Source organism: Rhagoletis pomonella, unplaced genomic scaffold (genome assembly GCF_013731165.1).
Source record: "Rhagoletis pomonella isolate Grant_MI unplaced genomic scaffold, Rhpom_1.0 Rhpom_scaffold_00005, whole genome shotgun sequence".
NCBI classification, from domain to species: Eukaryota; Metazoa; Arthropoda; class Insecta; order Diptera; family Tephritidae; genus Rhagoletis; species Rhagoletis pomonella.
Genome location: NW_023458559.1, coordinates 67,966,985 through 67,982,137, shown reverse-complemented (window position 1 = coordinate 67,982,137; position 15,153 = coordinate 67,966,985). Strand labels below are relative to the sequence as shown.

Here is a 15,153-nt window from a genome sequence, read left to right as displayed (position 1 = left end):
TATTTGATATAAACCTTAAGCAAATACTTAAAAGATATATGATTTTTATAAATTAAAGAGTAACTTTAAAAGAGCTCCTCCAAAAGGCCTTCTGAAGCACGGGCTATAAAAGACCTTCTGGAAGGCCTTCCATGGGTAGCAAAAGAAGAAACCCTTCAATTTGTGCCACTCCATACAAAAAAGAAAGGAGAAAGGAATGTGGAGTGGAAGGCCTCTAGACTCTCAGGAAGGCCTTTCGGAAGGGTTTTTAACTCCCGAAATGATCTCCTGGGATGAATCTTCTTTCCAAGATTTTAACAATTTAAAAGGGTTTGAGAGCCCCACCAACTATTATCCCTAGAGCCTCAAGATTCGTAATCTGTCTTTGGATATACTTGAGTGAATTTTATTATATTAAATAATTCGGATTCCTAACGTACATACATACATAGATTAAATGTACTTATATTCTATCAAATAATTTGAATTCTTAATGGATTTCATTTATGTTCAGTACACACTTAACAATTGTTTCACTAACGAATTGGTTCAAACACATAAAGGCATTTTTATATAGGAATCTAACATAATATTGTTCACAATTTAACGAACATTTTTGGGTAAAAAAAGGACGAGTTCTAATCTAAACGAGGCTTACACATAAAGCCTAAAGTTCTGCGGAAGAGTCGCATTCGGACAATTTCAGCATCGCACTTTCAGTCATCACCTCAGATATTGAAAGTTGTATTTTAGCTTTCATTCGCTTAACGAATTTAGCATCATCGAGACAATTAAGGCTAGCCGTCACATATTCGCCAAATATTTCGTTCGAACCATTGTTGACGCGGGCTTTTTCTTGTGATATGATGGGTTCGTTTATTCTATTAGACTCGTTTCTTCTATTGCAATCCGCCGAATTGTTAAAGTCCTCTGAATTTTTGTACTTTTCTGTTCTGTTTAACTCTTCTGAATTATAGCACTCATCTTCTTCGTTCAGCTCTTCTGTTTTATAGATCTCATCTGTTCTACTAACCTCATCCATTAAGGGGTCAAAGGATGTCGATGATTCCTCGTACTCTACCGCGCGCCTGATTCTTTTTGAAGGAGTTCCTTCGACAGGAACACATGATTCCGCCATAAAGAGCAAGGCGTCATAGTACTCCCACTTGGGTGGATAAACGCGTTTAGCATTTAACGACGCCTTCAATTGTTTCTTGTGTACTTGCATGAAATTAATGCGCAAATTTCGCAACTTCATGCGCACATTTTCACCTGGAACACCAAGTATATCACCGATCTCCTCGTAAGCGATTGTTTTATAAATCTTGTTTGCGAACTGGCTATCGGTCTTATTCCAAAGGCATGGCCGCTCCTTTGCTTCCTTTATCAGTCGCGCGATCATTGTACTGGTCCATTCGACCTAAAAAATTAAATTGCTTTTATTGTATACTAGTAGGTTGTGTTACTAAATTGAAAATTTTACTTTTCCCATTATTTTCAAATAATTTTAGGTAAATTATCGACAAGTAAACAAATAGTTAATGACAGATGCTTACAAACATATGTCTAGGGACACGAATTTCGATATGATACGATACCATATCGATACCTTTGGAATTCGATACCGATATTTTTTACTCGATAGTATTAAAGCGATATTTTTTGGAATCGAGTACCTAGTATCGTATCGACCAATATAATTAAAAGTGAAAGTACATAACGTCCATTGCGTCACCGCCAACGTCACCGTCAGTTGTCAAAAAAGTTAAATTGGTGTATTCGTATGAAGTAAGTTACATGAACAAGCTGACGGTGACTGTGAAGCACAAATTAGCTCAACTTTAAACTTCGCTTATGCGTGACAACTATTTTGTGTTTTGTTTACATATCCGAATTTAAATTTTTTCAGTTTGTGAAAATTTTTGGATTTATTGAAATAAGAAATGTAAAATATGATGAAAGAAAAATGCAACGCAATTTTGCAAAGAGTAGCAGCGAGTTTTTAATTTTACGGACGCAATGGTGTGTAACTTGCCGCATAAGCACCGTTGACACTCACATTAACGGTGACGGTGCCGGCGACGCAATGGACGCTGTGTACTTTCGCGTTAACAATTCTTCCCGATATAAATTCGGCTTTAAAGAACAGAAATTTTTTACTATCGTTAGGATTGCATGTGGCGGGATTTGAACAAGCGGTCGCGGTATTTTAAGCCAACACCTCAATCTCTACGTGTTAAAATAATAAATTGGCGCTTACACAAGATGTTAGTGTTTGGCCGAGCTTCTCCACCGATTTGTTGCGTGCGCCTTGATGTTGTGCCACAAAGGGCGTCCCTACTGTTTTACGCTAACTCTGAACGGCGATTGATTATTTTTTATCAGCTGTTTTTCATGGCAGAAATACCTTCGGTATGGAATATCGAGTCTTTTTATTCCGATATTAATAGGTGCCCGATATTTTTACAGCGTCACTTGAAATTAGTACCATATCAATACTTTCGGTTTGATATCGTGTCCCTACATATGCCACGTCTGTGCTGCCAGCGTGTTTAATAGTGAAAAAAGCAATGAACAAAAGCATGCCTGTGTTAACAACTAGCAGCTGCTCAACAGTTGCGAAGGCAAGGCGGCAATTGCTGTGTGGTACTTTGCAAACTTCTGAAATATGTATGAAATCAAATAAATATGTAGCTAAAAACTGCAAAAATAGCTGCGAATGTGTTATTTTCATTGGGTTTTTTTACAAATAAATTTACGGATTTTGAAAAGCCTACAATTTTTAAAATTCGCAACTGTTATAAAATATGGCAACTCTCAGGTGTTTGCTGTCAAAATAAGGATGGGAATTTTTAAATTCTTTAGTTGTTATTAATCGTTATTCATGGACTATATTCAATAATTTTATTGAGCTTGAGGCCGTTTTTTTAATGAAAAATTAGTGGGGGAAAACAACAATAATTCATATATATGGAAGAAGTTTTAGTGGCTATTTCCTCGACCGCAATCCCCATTTGTGTTGTCTATGGGGGTTTTGACAAACCGATTGAGGGAAATTTGAGTAAAAAGCAAAATTTTTTGATGTCCTGGACGCCCTGTTGACGTCGATTAAATTGCTTGCGATGTGGATAGTAAAATCGTAAATTTACGTTCTTTGCATCATGGGCGGTTCTCGATTCATTACCAATAAATTTATCGAAACGAAAAGCTATCGGGCCTATCACCGCTAGCGCAACGATAACAATATCAAACGAAGCGGCAGGAATTTTTAAAAGAGTTGCGCCATTGAACCTTTTCAAATTTAATAAAATTTTACCGTGACTTTTTGGAATTCAGTAAAATAATTCTCGTTTATACATATTTTATGTCAAGCAAATTCATTGATTCGCAGGCTGATGAGGGAAGTAATTTTGGTAAGCATGTTGGGAATTATTGCGTTATATGCGCTATTATTATTGGATGAAGAAAATGAAAAAAGGGAAAGGAGAACCCGCAGGGCGAGGTAATTACTGCTTTTAAAGAATGCGAATAAATTAATTAATTTTCCCACCTTGCAGAAATGCCCGCAGGCAAAGGCTAGCATGTTTGCGCATCCGAGAAGACCCGTTTCAAATGGAAGAAAGTACATTCCGGCGGTACTTTCGGCTTCCAAAGACATTATGTTGGGACATTGTCCAGGAGTTGAAGCCGTATGATAAACGCACAAGTAAATATGGAATTCCATTCGAACTTTTAGTAAGTTATGGAAATGTTTATGAAAAAAGATATGCCCGGCACTAAATATGCATTATAATTTAGTTCCTTTCAGCATTACATTACCTTGTTAATGCGTCATATAGGAGATGGGTAGGAAATAGTCCTTTTTCAGCCACAAATCGCCTTGGCGTTCTACGTGATATAAACTACATATGCAGACTTGTAGTTAATCACAAACGGGAGGAGATAAGCTTTCCCAAAAGTACCGATGAGTACGACAGCATTAAGAAAGGGTAAGCTTGGACCTACCTTTCCATACATACAGTGGGGCAAAAAAAAAATAGGAACGTAATATTTTAACAAACTGCCTATTTTTCTTTTGGTTATGTAATATTTATTATTTTTTATAAAGGCATAGCTCATTATCCAGCATAAACCATATACCTATGTACATAAATTCATATTTCAAACTTAATTTAAAATTATAAAGTTTCTGCAAAATTGCATCTATATTTTAAATTTTAATATATTTTTTTGATTATACAGTTTTATGGCCTATTAAATTCTGGTATAATAAAATGCAAGTTTGAAGTTGCCAAAAAATCGTGTTGATTTTTGACATTTTTTCTGATTGATACGCATTTTTTCCATCAAAAATTGTCTTACATACGTGACAAAAATCGCCAAAAAATTGCGATTTTTTATTTCACTATGATTACACTAACATACATAAATTCTGCAATATTAATAAAATGCAAGTTTGAAGTTGCTAAAAAATCGCTTTACTTTTTGATATTTTTTCTGATAGATACGCATTTTTTTCTATCGAAAAAAAAATAAAAATTTTCGAACATACGTGACTAAAATCAGAAAAAGCTGCCATTTTTTATTTCACTATGATTAAATCTACTTACATATGTATGTACAACTGCGAAAAAATAAATAGGACAAAAAACTTAACTTAACAAACTTTGCCTATTTTCTTTCGTTTATTTCATATTTTTTTTTTTATAAAGGCATAGCTCATTATGCAACCAAAACCATATAAATTCATATAACAAACTTTGTGCAAAAATTATAAAATTTCTGCAAAGTTGTTTCTAAATTTTAAGCTTTAATCAGATTTTTCAAAATTATGTTGATTATGCAGTTTTGTAGCTCATTAAATTCTAATATAATGGAATGCAAGTTTGAAGTTGATATAAAATCTCAATGATTTTTGATTTTTTTTTTTCTGAATGCTAACGCATTTTTTCAATACAAACAAATTTTGGATAATATCGCTCATTTACTTCAACAGTGTCAAAACTCAAAAAAACAACACTCGAGAAAAACGGGTTTAAAGTTTTGAATTTGCACATACTCCCATAGTAAAAATAAATACATACAAAACTGAGAAAACATAGAGGAAGATGTACCGGTAATTTCTGCCTACTTAGCTCAATATTTCCATTTTTTGGATTATGACACTATTAAAGTAAATGAGCGATATGTACTTTGCCTGGAAGAAAATCCTTGAAAAAGTCACAAAAAATCATTGCGTTTTTGCACAAAGTTTGAAATATTAATTTATATGGTTTTTGTTAGATACTGATCCATACTTACAGTGCCGGACAAAAGTATTGGTACAGTGAAGTTTTCGCAATATAAGCAAAGTTTTTTATTCTAATTTATTTTCGATAATATTTTATCAATATTTATTTTATTCTGCACCAAAAAATATAAAAATATAATCTCGAAACTTCGTGCAAAACTCAGGAAAATTCAATGAAGGCATGCTAATTTGCAGCTTATTTTAGAAAAATTCTAAGTATGCAGTTTTATAGCCTGTCAATTGTAGTAAAGTGCAACTTTGAAGAAGTTGATTTTTGGCAATTTTTTTCACGCAGTTTCTTCCATACAAAGTTCATACATATCGCACATAATCTTCAAAAGTGATACAACTCAAAATTTTTCGTTCGTCAGAAAATGCGAAAAACTTTTTCTTAGCACATGCTAATAATATGGGCAAGTAAGACTTTACCTTAGTTTTTTTCAACAAATTATAACAAAAATTTGCTCCAGCTTAGCTAAAAGGTAAATACAAGCTCTGTGTAAATTTTTAGTGCATAATTTCAAAAATGCCAAATTTTGAGTTGTGTTACTTTTGAAGATGGTGTACGATATTTTCAACAATTATTTTTTGTTTGGAGAAATCGAGCAACATCTTCCACTAAAAATTTTGCCTAAAATCAACGCGAAAAATTCACTGCGCCAATACTTTAGCCGGCAATGAATATAAAACAAAAACAATAAATATTAAATAAACAAAAGAAAAATAGGCAAAACTTATTTAAATGTCGCGTACCTATTTATTTTTTCACGGCTGTATATACATTTGAAACTGTTACCTAACGCAGAACAACCTTATATTTATAGGTTCCATACAAAATTCGGAATCGAAGGCGTTATTGGTGCCATTGCCTGCACTCATGTTGCCATAAAAACACCAGCATCGTCAGTTGCACATCAATACAAGGATGATAGCGGAAACTATAGCATTGTGGTTGAAGCGGTAAGAATAGAAAACATATTGCTGAGACTTCATATTAAAATTCATTTAAACCTCAGATATGCGACGATGAACTCATCATACGCCACATAAATACCCGATTTCCCGGCTCTTGCCTCGGTTGCGAAGTATGGACATCTTCACCACCCAGAATAAAACTCATTAAGGAACATACTTCTGGTGAAACTAAATGGCTTTTGGGTGATTCTGAGTACCCATTAGAGCCATGGCTTCTAACGCCTATACTAGACGCTAAAACAGAGAACGAAGAGGTTTACAATACGTTACACTTAGAGGCTATATACACTATTAGCAAAACTTTTGCCACACTGAGGTCACACTTTCGCTGTTTATCTACAGGGCGTGTTCTTTGGTACGACCATAAGGATGCTGCACAGTTGGTATACGCGTGCGCAATATTACATAATGTATTGCAAAAATGTGGCATTTATAAAAATGATTACGTTGACGTGTCGACTGATGAGACTACTATTGAGGAAATATGCTCAAACGACTCAATAAAATGGGACTATTACGACGAAGGTAAAAAAGCACGCGAAAGTTACCTAAACAAGTTAACTCTGAAATAAAATGGATGAACAATTTACAACTTTTACTTACATATATAATCTACTTTTTGTTTTCACTTTATTATTTGCCATGAATATGCATATTTGTTTTTTTATTGATTTCTTTCATAATAGGGATTTTTAAATATATTAAATGGAATCCAATGAAGTTCCTTACTTTATTATTTGCCATGAATGTTAATATTTATTTTGTATTGGTTTGTTTTTCATAACATGGTTTTTTAAATGAATGGAATCCAATAAAATGATTTAAGACCTTAGTGACGAGTTTAATTTTTGTATAGTAAATTTGTCTGCAAAAAAAAAATTGGGAGGATAGCAAGTATTTTGTAAAGTTGCGAAATTCAGCAAAATTCGCTTTGAATTCAAATTGAGCTTTCTTGAAATTTACTCGGAAGTGAATTGCATCATCTCCACATCATTTTATGAAACACAAAATTTTAGTTACGGCTCTTTTGCATTTCAGCGACGATATTAGATAGGGCCTTCTTATATTAAGGTAACGATAAGTACCTACTAATGTATTTTTTAAATCTGTAAAATATAGACAAGTCCTTTCCTAAAAGTGAGCGACACTTGAGGAAACTCTATTATATAATAGAAATCGTTGGCTTCACTATAAGAAGAAGTTTTAGGTCATTGCATCAAAATTGATGCGACATCGATGGAGAACAGTAGAGTAATTGTTAGGGTTTCTTCTCACTTGTTTCACTAAGTAAAACTTGTATTTATATATGCACAAAGTACATAGTATACATATATACATATATGTATGTACATACATATATCTGTAAAACCCAAACAACACACCGGCTACCTGTGAGCCACCTCCACTGGCATACAAACAAAGCAATTAGCGCATTGCATTCCACTTAAGGTTTTAGCCAAACCAAATATTTTTACGATGTCACTGTTTCGTTAAGTACGTTTGTATTTGTTTTATTTTATTTTTTGTATTATTGTTTGTTAATTTATTGTTTCGATGGCGTTAACTGGCTAGTATGTATGTCGTCACTAGTGAACATTTTTGCTTTTAAAGTTTATTTAGTTTAAGGTCAAATGATATGGATTTTTATTGAGGACGCGTTAATTTGAAGCTAGTAATTAACTAAATGCACATATGTATGTACATACAAAATATTACTCGGTTAGAATATGCATATACATATGTAGACAATTTTCCAAAAAGTTTTTGTAGTGACAGTCCTTGGCCAGATATACATAGGTCTGGGTCGTTCCGATTAGGTAGAACCGACTGTCGTGGAGCTAATTTTTTATGCATTCAAATTTTTTCTTTTTTATCGGAAAGTCATAGTCCACTAGTATTTGAAGTCAGCAGTTTCATATCGTTAGCTTAATATAGAAAGGCCCTATCTAAAATGTTTGTTTCTTTACGAAGTGGTGAAAAAACTGCCTACAAAATCAAGTCCTTTTGCTGCGAGTTTCTTTAAAAGGCTGTTTTTATTTAGGAATGTAACTAATTTTATGATTTAGTAAATATTTTTAAAATATTTTGACAAGAAAATGAGTTAGGGTCTTTCTATATTAAGTAGTAGTATATGCTATATTAATTTTGCCAAGTTTTTATGATACCCGTTAATATTTTAAGGTGATTAGCTTTTTTGTTTAAAAAATATATATTTTTTAAAACTTAACACCATGGAATAAATGTTTCCAATATACCCATTTCTGTTCTAGGTTAGAATGGTGGGGGAAAACTATTACGCCCAAGTAGCAGCTAAGTGCCATTTTGATCATTTCTGTTCTAAATACAACTTTTTTTTACAGAAAATATTAAATAGAAACCACTTTTCTTTGTAAAAAAACGCTCAAAAATTTTATTAACAAATTGTTCTTCGTTTGCTCGTCTCCTTATACAAATATATTATGCACTTCGATATATTCTAAACCAACGTTGTTGAATTTAATTTTGAAATTAAGCATTTTTCATAATAAAGTCTACTTATTTCACAATATTTATAACAATCTACTTAAGACTAAGGAAATTTTTAATTTTAATGTACAACAATTTTACTTGACTATTTTTACAAAAAAAAAAACACATTTTTGTAAATTTTTAATATATACAGTCAGAATCAAAAGTTAGTATACACCTTGTTCCAATATAATATGTATTCACAATTATTTTCATGCACAAACTTTGTCATAAATTTTGTATGAAAATATAGTTCATTCCATAACACAAACCATAAAGTCTCACACTTTTTACAAAATTCACAAAAATTCGAAATATTTTCATCCATATTTCAAAATTTTTATTCAGAATTTTTATAAAATTTTCGAATTCCCAGTTTTATAACCCATTCAATTTTAGTACAACAGAGTGCAATTCTCAAACGCTAAAAGTTACCGTTGCTTTTTTAGATTTTTTATGGAGGACGTTAACAATTCTGAAAAGTTGTTTAACTCTTGTGAATTTTATATACTACAAAGTGTGAAAATAGGATTTATATTGTTTATGTTATAGAAAGAACTATATTTTTATGACAAATTAATGGAAAACAACTTTCATGAAAATAATTGGGAATATTATAACAAGGTGTATACTAACTTTTAACTCTTGACATGCAGTGACATAAATTATATAAACTTCTTTTTGAACACTGGCTGCTTACAGTGTATGCTTTTGGGTTAACCTTCGGTGTTGGTTTTTGAGGTTATAGGTGTATTAAAGTTGGCAAAATCGTTTAATAAAAAGATAAACAAATGTAAATTAAGTACGGGTATGAAGAGTACAAATTTATTTCCTGGGTTTTCAATGCACTTTTTATTATCAAACACTTTTAAACAAATTTTTTTTTTTTGTAATTTGGTGATTGAAAATTTTTAACATTTATTTGATTTGCCATGCGTAATTTTATGCCATACAAGTTATTTTTTTACTCTTCTTTTTAAGAAAATCTTCAAATTGTTTTGCTCATTTTGCTAAAAAATTTAGCTTTTTTAAGATGTCGCCATTTTAGTTACAAAAAAAATCATGTTGTCTATTATCAAAAATGTTTCATAACTTTAGATTAAAAAAAATGCTAATTGCATTTAGAATTTTTTTAGGTATTTGTAAAATTTTTCTTAAAATAAGTTTTTGCGACTTTTGACAAAAAAAACACATCCAACCTAGCAAATCTTCGTTATATAAAAATTTTACAATTCCTGCAATTTATTAGTCTTTATTTTATGTAAGTTCATTGTGAAAATGTTCTTATATTACTATTTTATTACTGATACCTTTTGGCTACGCAATCTGGTTTTATATCTTTTTTTTCTGTGATTCTGTGCCCTCTGTTCCATAACCTCAGTTTATCAAATGGATGGCTTTCGTAGAGGCACTTGAATTTTGTATAGTCGCATTGAACTGGCTAACTACTTATGTAAGTTGTATATAAATATTTGCTTAATATTTTTTTTTGTTTTATTGCACAACATTGTTTGTTCATGTACTTTGTACAAAATATACATATTTATCGTATGTATTTACGTGTATTTAGCTCTTTTGTAAAACAATTAGCGATGCTGAAACTTGGGGGTTTTCATATGGAAGCAGTTTATGCAGCAGCTCCGCTGTTTTATTTATTATATATATATATATTTTTTTAAAGATGTCTTTTTGTAGAAAAAACCATAGAATAATAAAAATTGCTACTAAATAATAAAAAAACAAAAACAAAAACTGATTTGGCGATGCCTTCAATTCTAAAAATTGTAAAAACCCAAAACTCGAAAAAATTTCAAAAGAATTTTGAAAGTTTCTCCAATTTCTGGGTTTTCAGGGCTTTTACAAATTTAAAGAAATTCCCTTGTTTTGATGATGTCTTTTTTAGGAAATAAAACTAAGAAGAATGAAAATTGCTGCAAAAAAGAAAAATAAATGGCGATGCCTTCAATTCTGAAAATTACGAAAACCCGAAAAATTTCATAAGCATTTTGAAAATTTCTTTACTTTCGAGCCTTAAAGCATTTTTGCAAGGCAATGGGCTGTATGAATAAAAATAAGTAATTACTTTTTCTTAAAATTTCAGACATTTTACTCGATTTGTGCAAACAAAAGTATCAATAAAAAACTAAGCAATTGCTTTTTCTTAGAATTCCAGACCTTTTATCTTTCTTTATTTGAATAAACTGAGTACAAGGTCTGAAATCAAAGAAAAAGCTATTTCTAGATTCGGCAATCATATTTTTGTTTTTAAATAGTTCTACTGGAATAATCGATTTACTTTCTTAGCAAAAGTTAAATTTGTTTGCCGGTCTTTAATATACTGATATTAGGGTGGTACGTTAGAGTGATAAGAACTTAGATCTGGCAGCTAAGTACTAGAATGGGGTCCTTGAGCTCAATGAACTTTGGTACGGAAAAAAATATTTCCTCGAGACAAAAACATCGATATATCATATTTTAAGATCCGGCTGCAAAAGCCAAATTTACGACGAAATATGTAGAAAAGGTCCGGCAAAAAAGATATACATGCATATATAAATTGTTTTTCGAAACTGTCTTGCAAAAATATTTTAGATTCGAAGGTATACGGCGAACTTTTTTTCTGGTACGGTCTAATGTAAATTATGGCGGAGTAATTTGTTCGGAGCAAAATTTTCGACGAAAGTGTATAGCAAATTACAATTTTACGATTAATTCTAAGCAAAACTGGTGAACAAGCTAGTTACCAAAAATGACTTTTGACCCTACCAATTTTCAAAAGAGAAATCAGTATATCGAATGAAGAAAACACAATTTAGTAAATGAAAGATTAATTTCGTTCAGAAAAAATTATAATACACTGATTTTTCTTTTAAAAATTGGGAAGGTCAAACGTCATTTTTGGAATATAGTTTGTTCACCATACATATATGTGAGCTGGTCTACGAAAAGGGAGCTTACGTGCGAAAACTAGTTTTCTGTGAAAAAGCTGTTAAAAGTAAGCAACTCGTTTCGTCAGTTTCTCATTATCTCGTTAATTGTTCTCCGCGCCGGACGTCCAGTAAGTGTTGTTGCTGGTCCAGTAAGTGTTGTTGTTGGTCCAGTAAGTGTTGTTGTTGGTCGGAATATTATTATAGTTCATCGTGTAAGTTGCTAGTGTGGAACATTTAAAAAAGTAACACTGAAGAAGTGACGTTTACTGTTTCTGTTGATTATCGTCTTCGCATTTCGCATGAAATGAAACATGAGTGTTGATGAGGAGTTCAGTGCCGTATACGGACAATATTTCCATGAAAAGGATGATGAAAACGATGATGAAAACTATGAAGAGAGCGATGATGATGAAGACGAAGTATGTGTATCTCAGGCAGAAGATGATACCGAACAAACTTTTGTTAAGATGGACCTGTATGTTGTTGGTGTAAAGGAGGAGGAGCTGGTAACAAAATTTCTGTCAAAAGATTGTTGTAATAATGAATGCCATACACTGATACCACGGGAAATGATCGAGAGTACGCGGAACAATTGTTTAGAGATGTCGAAAAATGAACTTGATTTAGTGATACTAAGTCACATCGAAGCTGGAATTATGAGTAACGAAAAGCTAGAAAGTGTATACGCAAAGCTTGCTGGGCGGAAGAAATATGGACAGAGACAGGATACAGAAGTTATGAGGCATAGAATTCAATTTACCTTCTACAGAGTACCTGTTTGTCGTTCGTTTTTCCTTTTTGTACATGCCTGTACGACGAAGCGATACGAAAATTTAGTACGTCATTTTCACGCACAGGGTGTAACAGTGCGCCAACACGGACTGGCAAATAAACCGAGTACACATCCAAAGTCATTTAAACCGGCTGACATCGAAAAAGCTGTTAAATTCATCGAGTCTATAGCCGATTTAATGGCTCTTCCACTGCCCGGACGACTCCCAAAATTTAAGGATTTTCGGATAATGAAACTGCCATCCAGCGAGACGAAGTCCTCAATTTATCGAAAATACATTTCTTCACTCAGTGATGACGAATTGAAGATGAGTAATTGCAGTTTTCGACGGATATGTTCCGAATACATACCCCATGTTACAGTTATGAAACCAGCGGATGATCTCTGCGATGTCTGCCGTGGTAAGTAGCTCATTATTTTCTCATTTTATAGTTGTATCAAACGTTGAGATTAAATTCAGTATTTTTTCTTTTAATAGGAAACACAATATCGATTGCGCAAGCCAAAGGTGTTACTGACATTGAACGCGCACAGAAGCTTAATCAATTTCTTGATCACCTCCACTGAGCCCGAAATCAACGAGAATATTATCAAAGTTGGTGTAGAAATACTGACCCTACAGCAGTCGTTCTGTCATTTGATTTTACCCAAACCGTTCACTACCCTGTCAGTCCACAACAACCTGGTACAGCATACTTCAAAGCAACCAAGAAGTGCGGAGTCTTCGGAATTACAGACGAAAAACAAAAAGTTCAGGTTAGAATTTCAAACTGAATCATAGGAACTCAAATTGCTCGCCTTTACAGTATCTTACTTATATTTTTTTTTTTACAGTACAATTACATGATAGACGAAAAAGATGACGTTGGTAAAGGACCTAACTGTGTTGTGAGCATCCTGCATTATCACCTGCAAACCTACTATAAAGACATTGAAACACTCGTTCTTTTCTGTGACAATTGTGTTGGGCAGAATAAGAATATCACTGTACTATCATATCTGCAATGGTGTTTGGCTCGGGGTCTTAACAAAACTATTTTATTCAATTTTCTACTTACCGGGCACACTAAGTTCGCGCCTGATCGTTACTTCGGTATTTTCAAAAGTAAGTATGCCGTCAGTAACATCGACACGTATGCAGATTTACTGCAGTGTGTCGAGGCATCATCACCTGGGGGTTATAATAAAGCTGTATCGGCTGAAAAAGTCGTCTGGTATGAATGGGACAGCTATTTTAAACCACTGTACAAGTCAGTTGTTGGAATAACGCAATTCCATCATTTCATAATCTCTACAGATTGTGTAAAAACAAAGAAATTCGCAGACAGTGAAGAAGTGCAGTCTTTAAGCTTCTGTTAAAACCTATCGATCCTGAAATGCCGAAAGTTATACAACCAGCCGGTTTATCTTTGGAACGTAAGTGGTACATCTATCACAATCTTCGCAGCTTAGTTTCGGATATATCTAAAGTAGATATTGTGGCTCCATTGCCGAAAGATTTGCGATCGAAGAAACGGAAGGCAAAAACTAGTGAAGATGTTCTCAAACCAGACGAGGAACCAGGTCCATCTTCCTCAGGATCAACACGTAAAAAGATCTCAAGGAAAACGACAACAAAGAAAAATACATAAACTACTCAGCATTATTATTTTTGGCCCATAATACGTTTTTCTAGTGTATAATCATGTCTTTATAGCTTATAATTCAATGTATTTTGTTCATTACCAATAAATTATATTTTGTCGTATTTTTACTCTTCTTTCTCTACATTTTTAGTACACTTCTAAGCAAGTTAGGATTTTCTGCTTTTCACCACGTGAAAAAGCATCTCATCTTCCATCCGAATCAACCAAAAAGTGAAAATTGATTTTTTGACACCTAAGCCCCCTTTCCGTAGACCAGGTCACATATGCTTAGAATCGATCGTAGAATTCGAATGTGCCATATATTTCGAAACTAAATTACTCCGCCCTAATGTATGTACATATCGCTTATTTACAAGTCAAAAACGCGAATTTTCAGAACATGTACTCTCTTACGCGAAAATACACAAAGTAGTTGATACAGTCTTTGGGTGAATGTGCTGTATGTACCTTATGCAGTAATAAGCAACTTGTGTGTATCTAAAATTAATTTAATCATGACTTTTGGATTTTAACAAAAAAAAATTAATTTTCAGTAAAACTTTGCTTGATGTTCGGTAACAACTTCTCCATTGTTTTCTAAAAATCTAACAAATATGTTCCATTCTAAGCTATGTTAAGTACTTACTATACAAGTAATTTTATATTATTTACAATACAACAATATTATTAATATTTATATATGTATGTACATATATGTATATATTATTGTACAAGCATTTCGTCGCCTGGGTAAAAGATTGTCGTACGCGCAATTTTGACGATTTTTAGTTCTAGATGCAGTTATATATTTGGAAATAAGGTCTTTCGATTGGTGTTATCAGTTTTTAGATGTCTCCTTTAGTTTCCGAGATATTTACTAAAATTTTTTCGATAATTTAGTAAAAATTGAGTTAGTGGTGCAGTCATATTAAACTAATAAATATCGGTAAAATGGCGTTCTCCATTTTTGGATATCTCCTTTAGTTTCCGAGATATTGAGTAAAAAGTGTCGTTAATTTAGTAGAAATTTTGATCACATTTTGTCGTATTTCA

At 32.7% G+C, this 15,153-nt stretch overlaps 3 protein-coding genes across 5 annotated transcripts; 2 read left to right on the top strand and 1 right to left on the bottom strand.

Moving 5' to 3' along the window:
* Positions 1-362: 362 nt before the first annotated feature.
* On the bottom strand, positions 363-1,557 carry LOC118739954. 2 transcript variants are annotated; one of them, XM_036471455.1, is made up of 2 exons: positions 1,536-1,557; positions 363-1,399 (listed from the first exon to the last, which is right to left on the bottom strand). In XM_036471455.1, the coding sequence occupies exons 1-2, from the start codon at positions 1,539-1,541 to the stop codon at positions 647-649; spliced, it is 759 nt and encodes a 252-aa protein (XP_036327348.1). In that variant the 5' UTR covers positions 1,542-1,557; the 3' UTR covers positions 363-646. The 2 variants fall into 2 exon arrangements, with proteins under 2 accessions (XP_036327348.1, XP_036327347.1); XM_036471454.1 differs by having other exon boundaries at positions 1,463-1,550.
* Positions 1,558-3,229: 1,672 nt separating this feature from the next.
* On the top strand, positions 3,230-7,013 carry LOC118739953 (putative nuclease HARBI1). Its single transcript, XM_036471453.1, has 5 exons — positions 3,230-3,481; positions 3,537-3,714; positions 3,778-3,968; positions 6,094-6,229; positions 6,286-7,013. The coding sequence occupies exons 1-5, from the start codon at positions 3,375-3,377 to the stop codon at positions 6,814-6,816; spliced, it is 1,143 nt and encodes a 380-aa protein (XP_036327346.1). The 5' UTR covers positions 3,230-3,374; the 3' UTR covers positions 6,817-7,013.
* Positions 7,014-12,155: 5,142 nt separating this feature from the next.
* On the top strand, positions 12,156-13,588 carry LOC118739438. Of its 2 annotated transcripts, none has more exons than XR_004993014.1 (3): positions 12,156-12,876; positions 12,936-13,231; positions 13,310-13,588. XR_004993014.1 is itself a non-coding variant. In XM_036470753.1 (3 exons), exons 1-3 carry the CDS (start codon positions 12,853-12,855, stop codon positions 13,320-13,322), a joined length of 315 nt encoding a protein of 104 aa, XP_036326646.1. In that variant the 5' UTR covers positions 12,156-12,852; the 3' UTR covers positions 13,323-13,588. The 2 variants fall into 2 exon arrangements, 1 of the variants encoding a protein (XP_036326646.1); XM_036470753.1 differs by having other exon boundaries at positions 12,954-13,231.
* The last annotated feature ends 1,565 nt before the right edge of the window (positions 13,589-15,153 follow it).

Excerpts from the sequence above, each read along its gene's own strand:
- LOC118739438 (XM_036470753.1), top strand. The coding sequence starts at position 12,853 with ATGATCTCTGCGATGTCTGCCGTG. Across the intron at positions 12,877-12,953 it reads TCTCTGCGATGTCTGCCGTG|GAAACACAATATCGATTGCG; the intron begins GTAAGTAGCTCA and ends TTCTTTTAATAG.
- LOC118739953 (XM_036471453.1), top strand. The coding sequence starts at position 3,375 with ATGAGGGAAGTAATTTTGGTAAGCATGTTGGGAATTATTGCGTTATAT. Across the intron at positions 3,715-3,777 it reads GAATTCCATTCGAACTTTTA|TTCCTTTCAGCATTACATTA; the intron begins GTAAGTTATGGA and ends ATTATAATTTAG. Across the intron at positions 3,969-6,093 it reads TACGACAGCATTAAGAAAGG|GTTCCATACAAAATTCGGAA; the intron begins GTAAGCTTGGAC and ends TTATATTTATAG.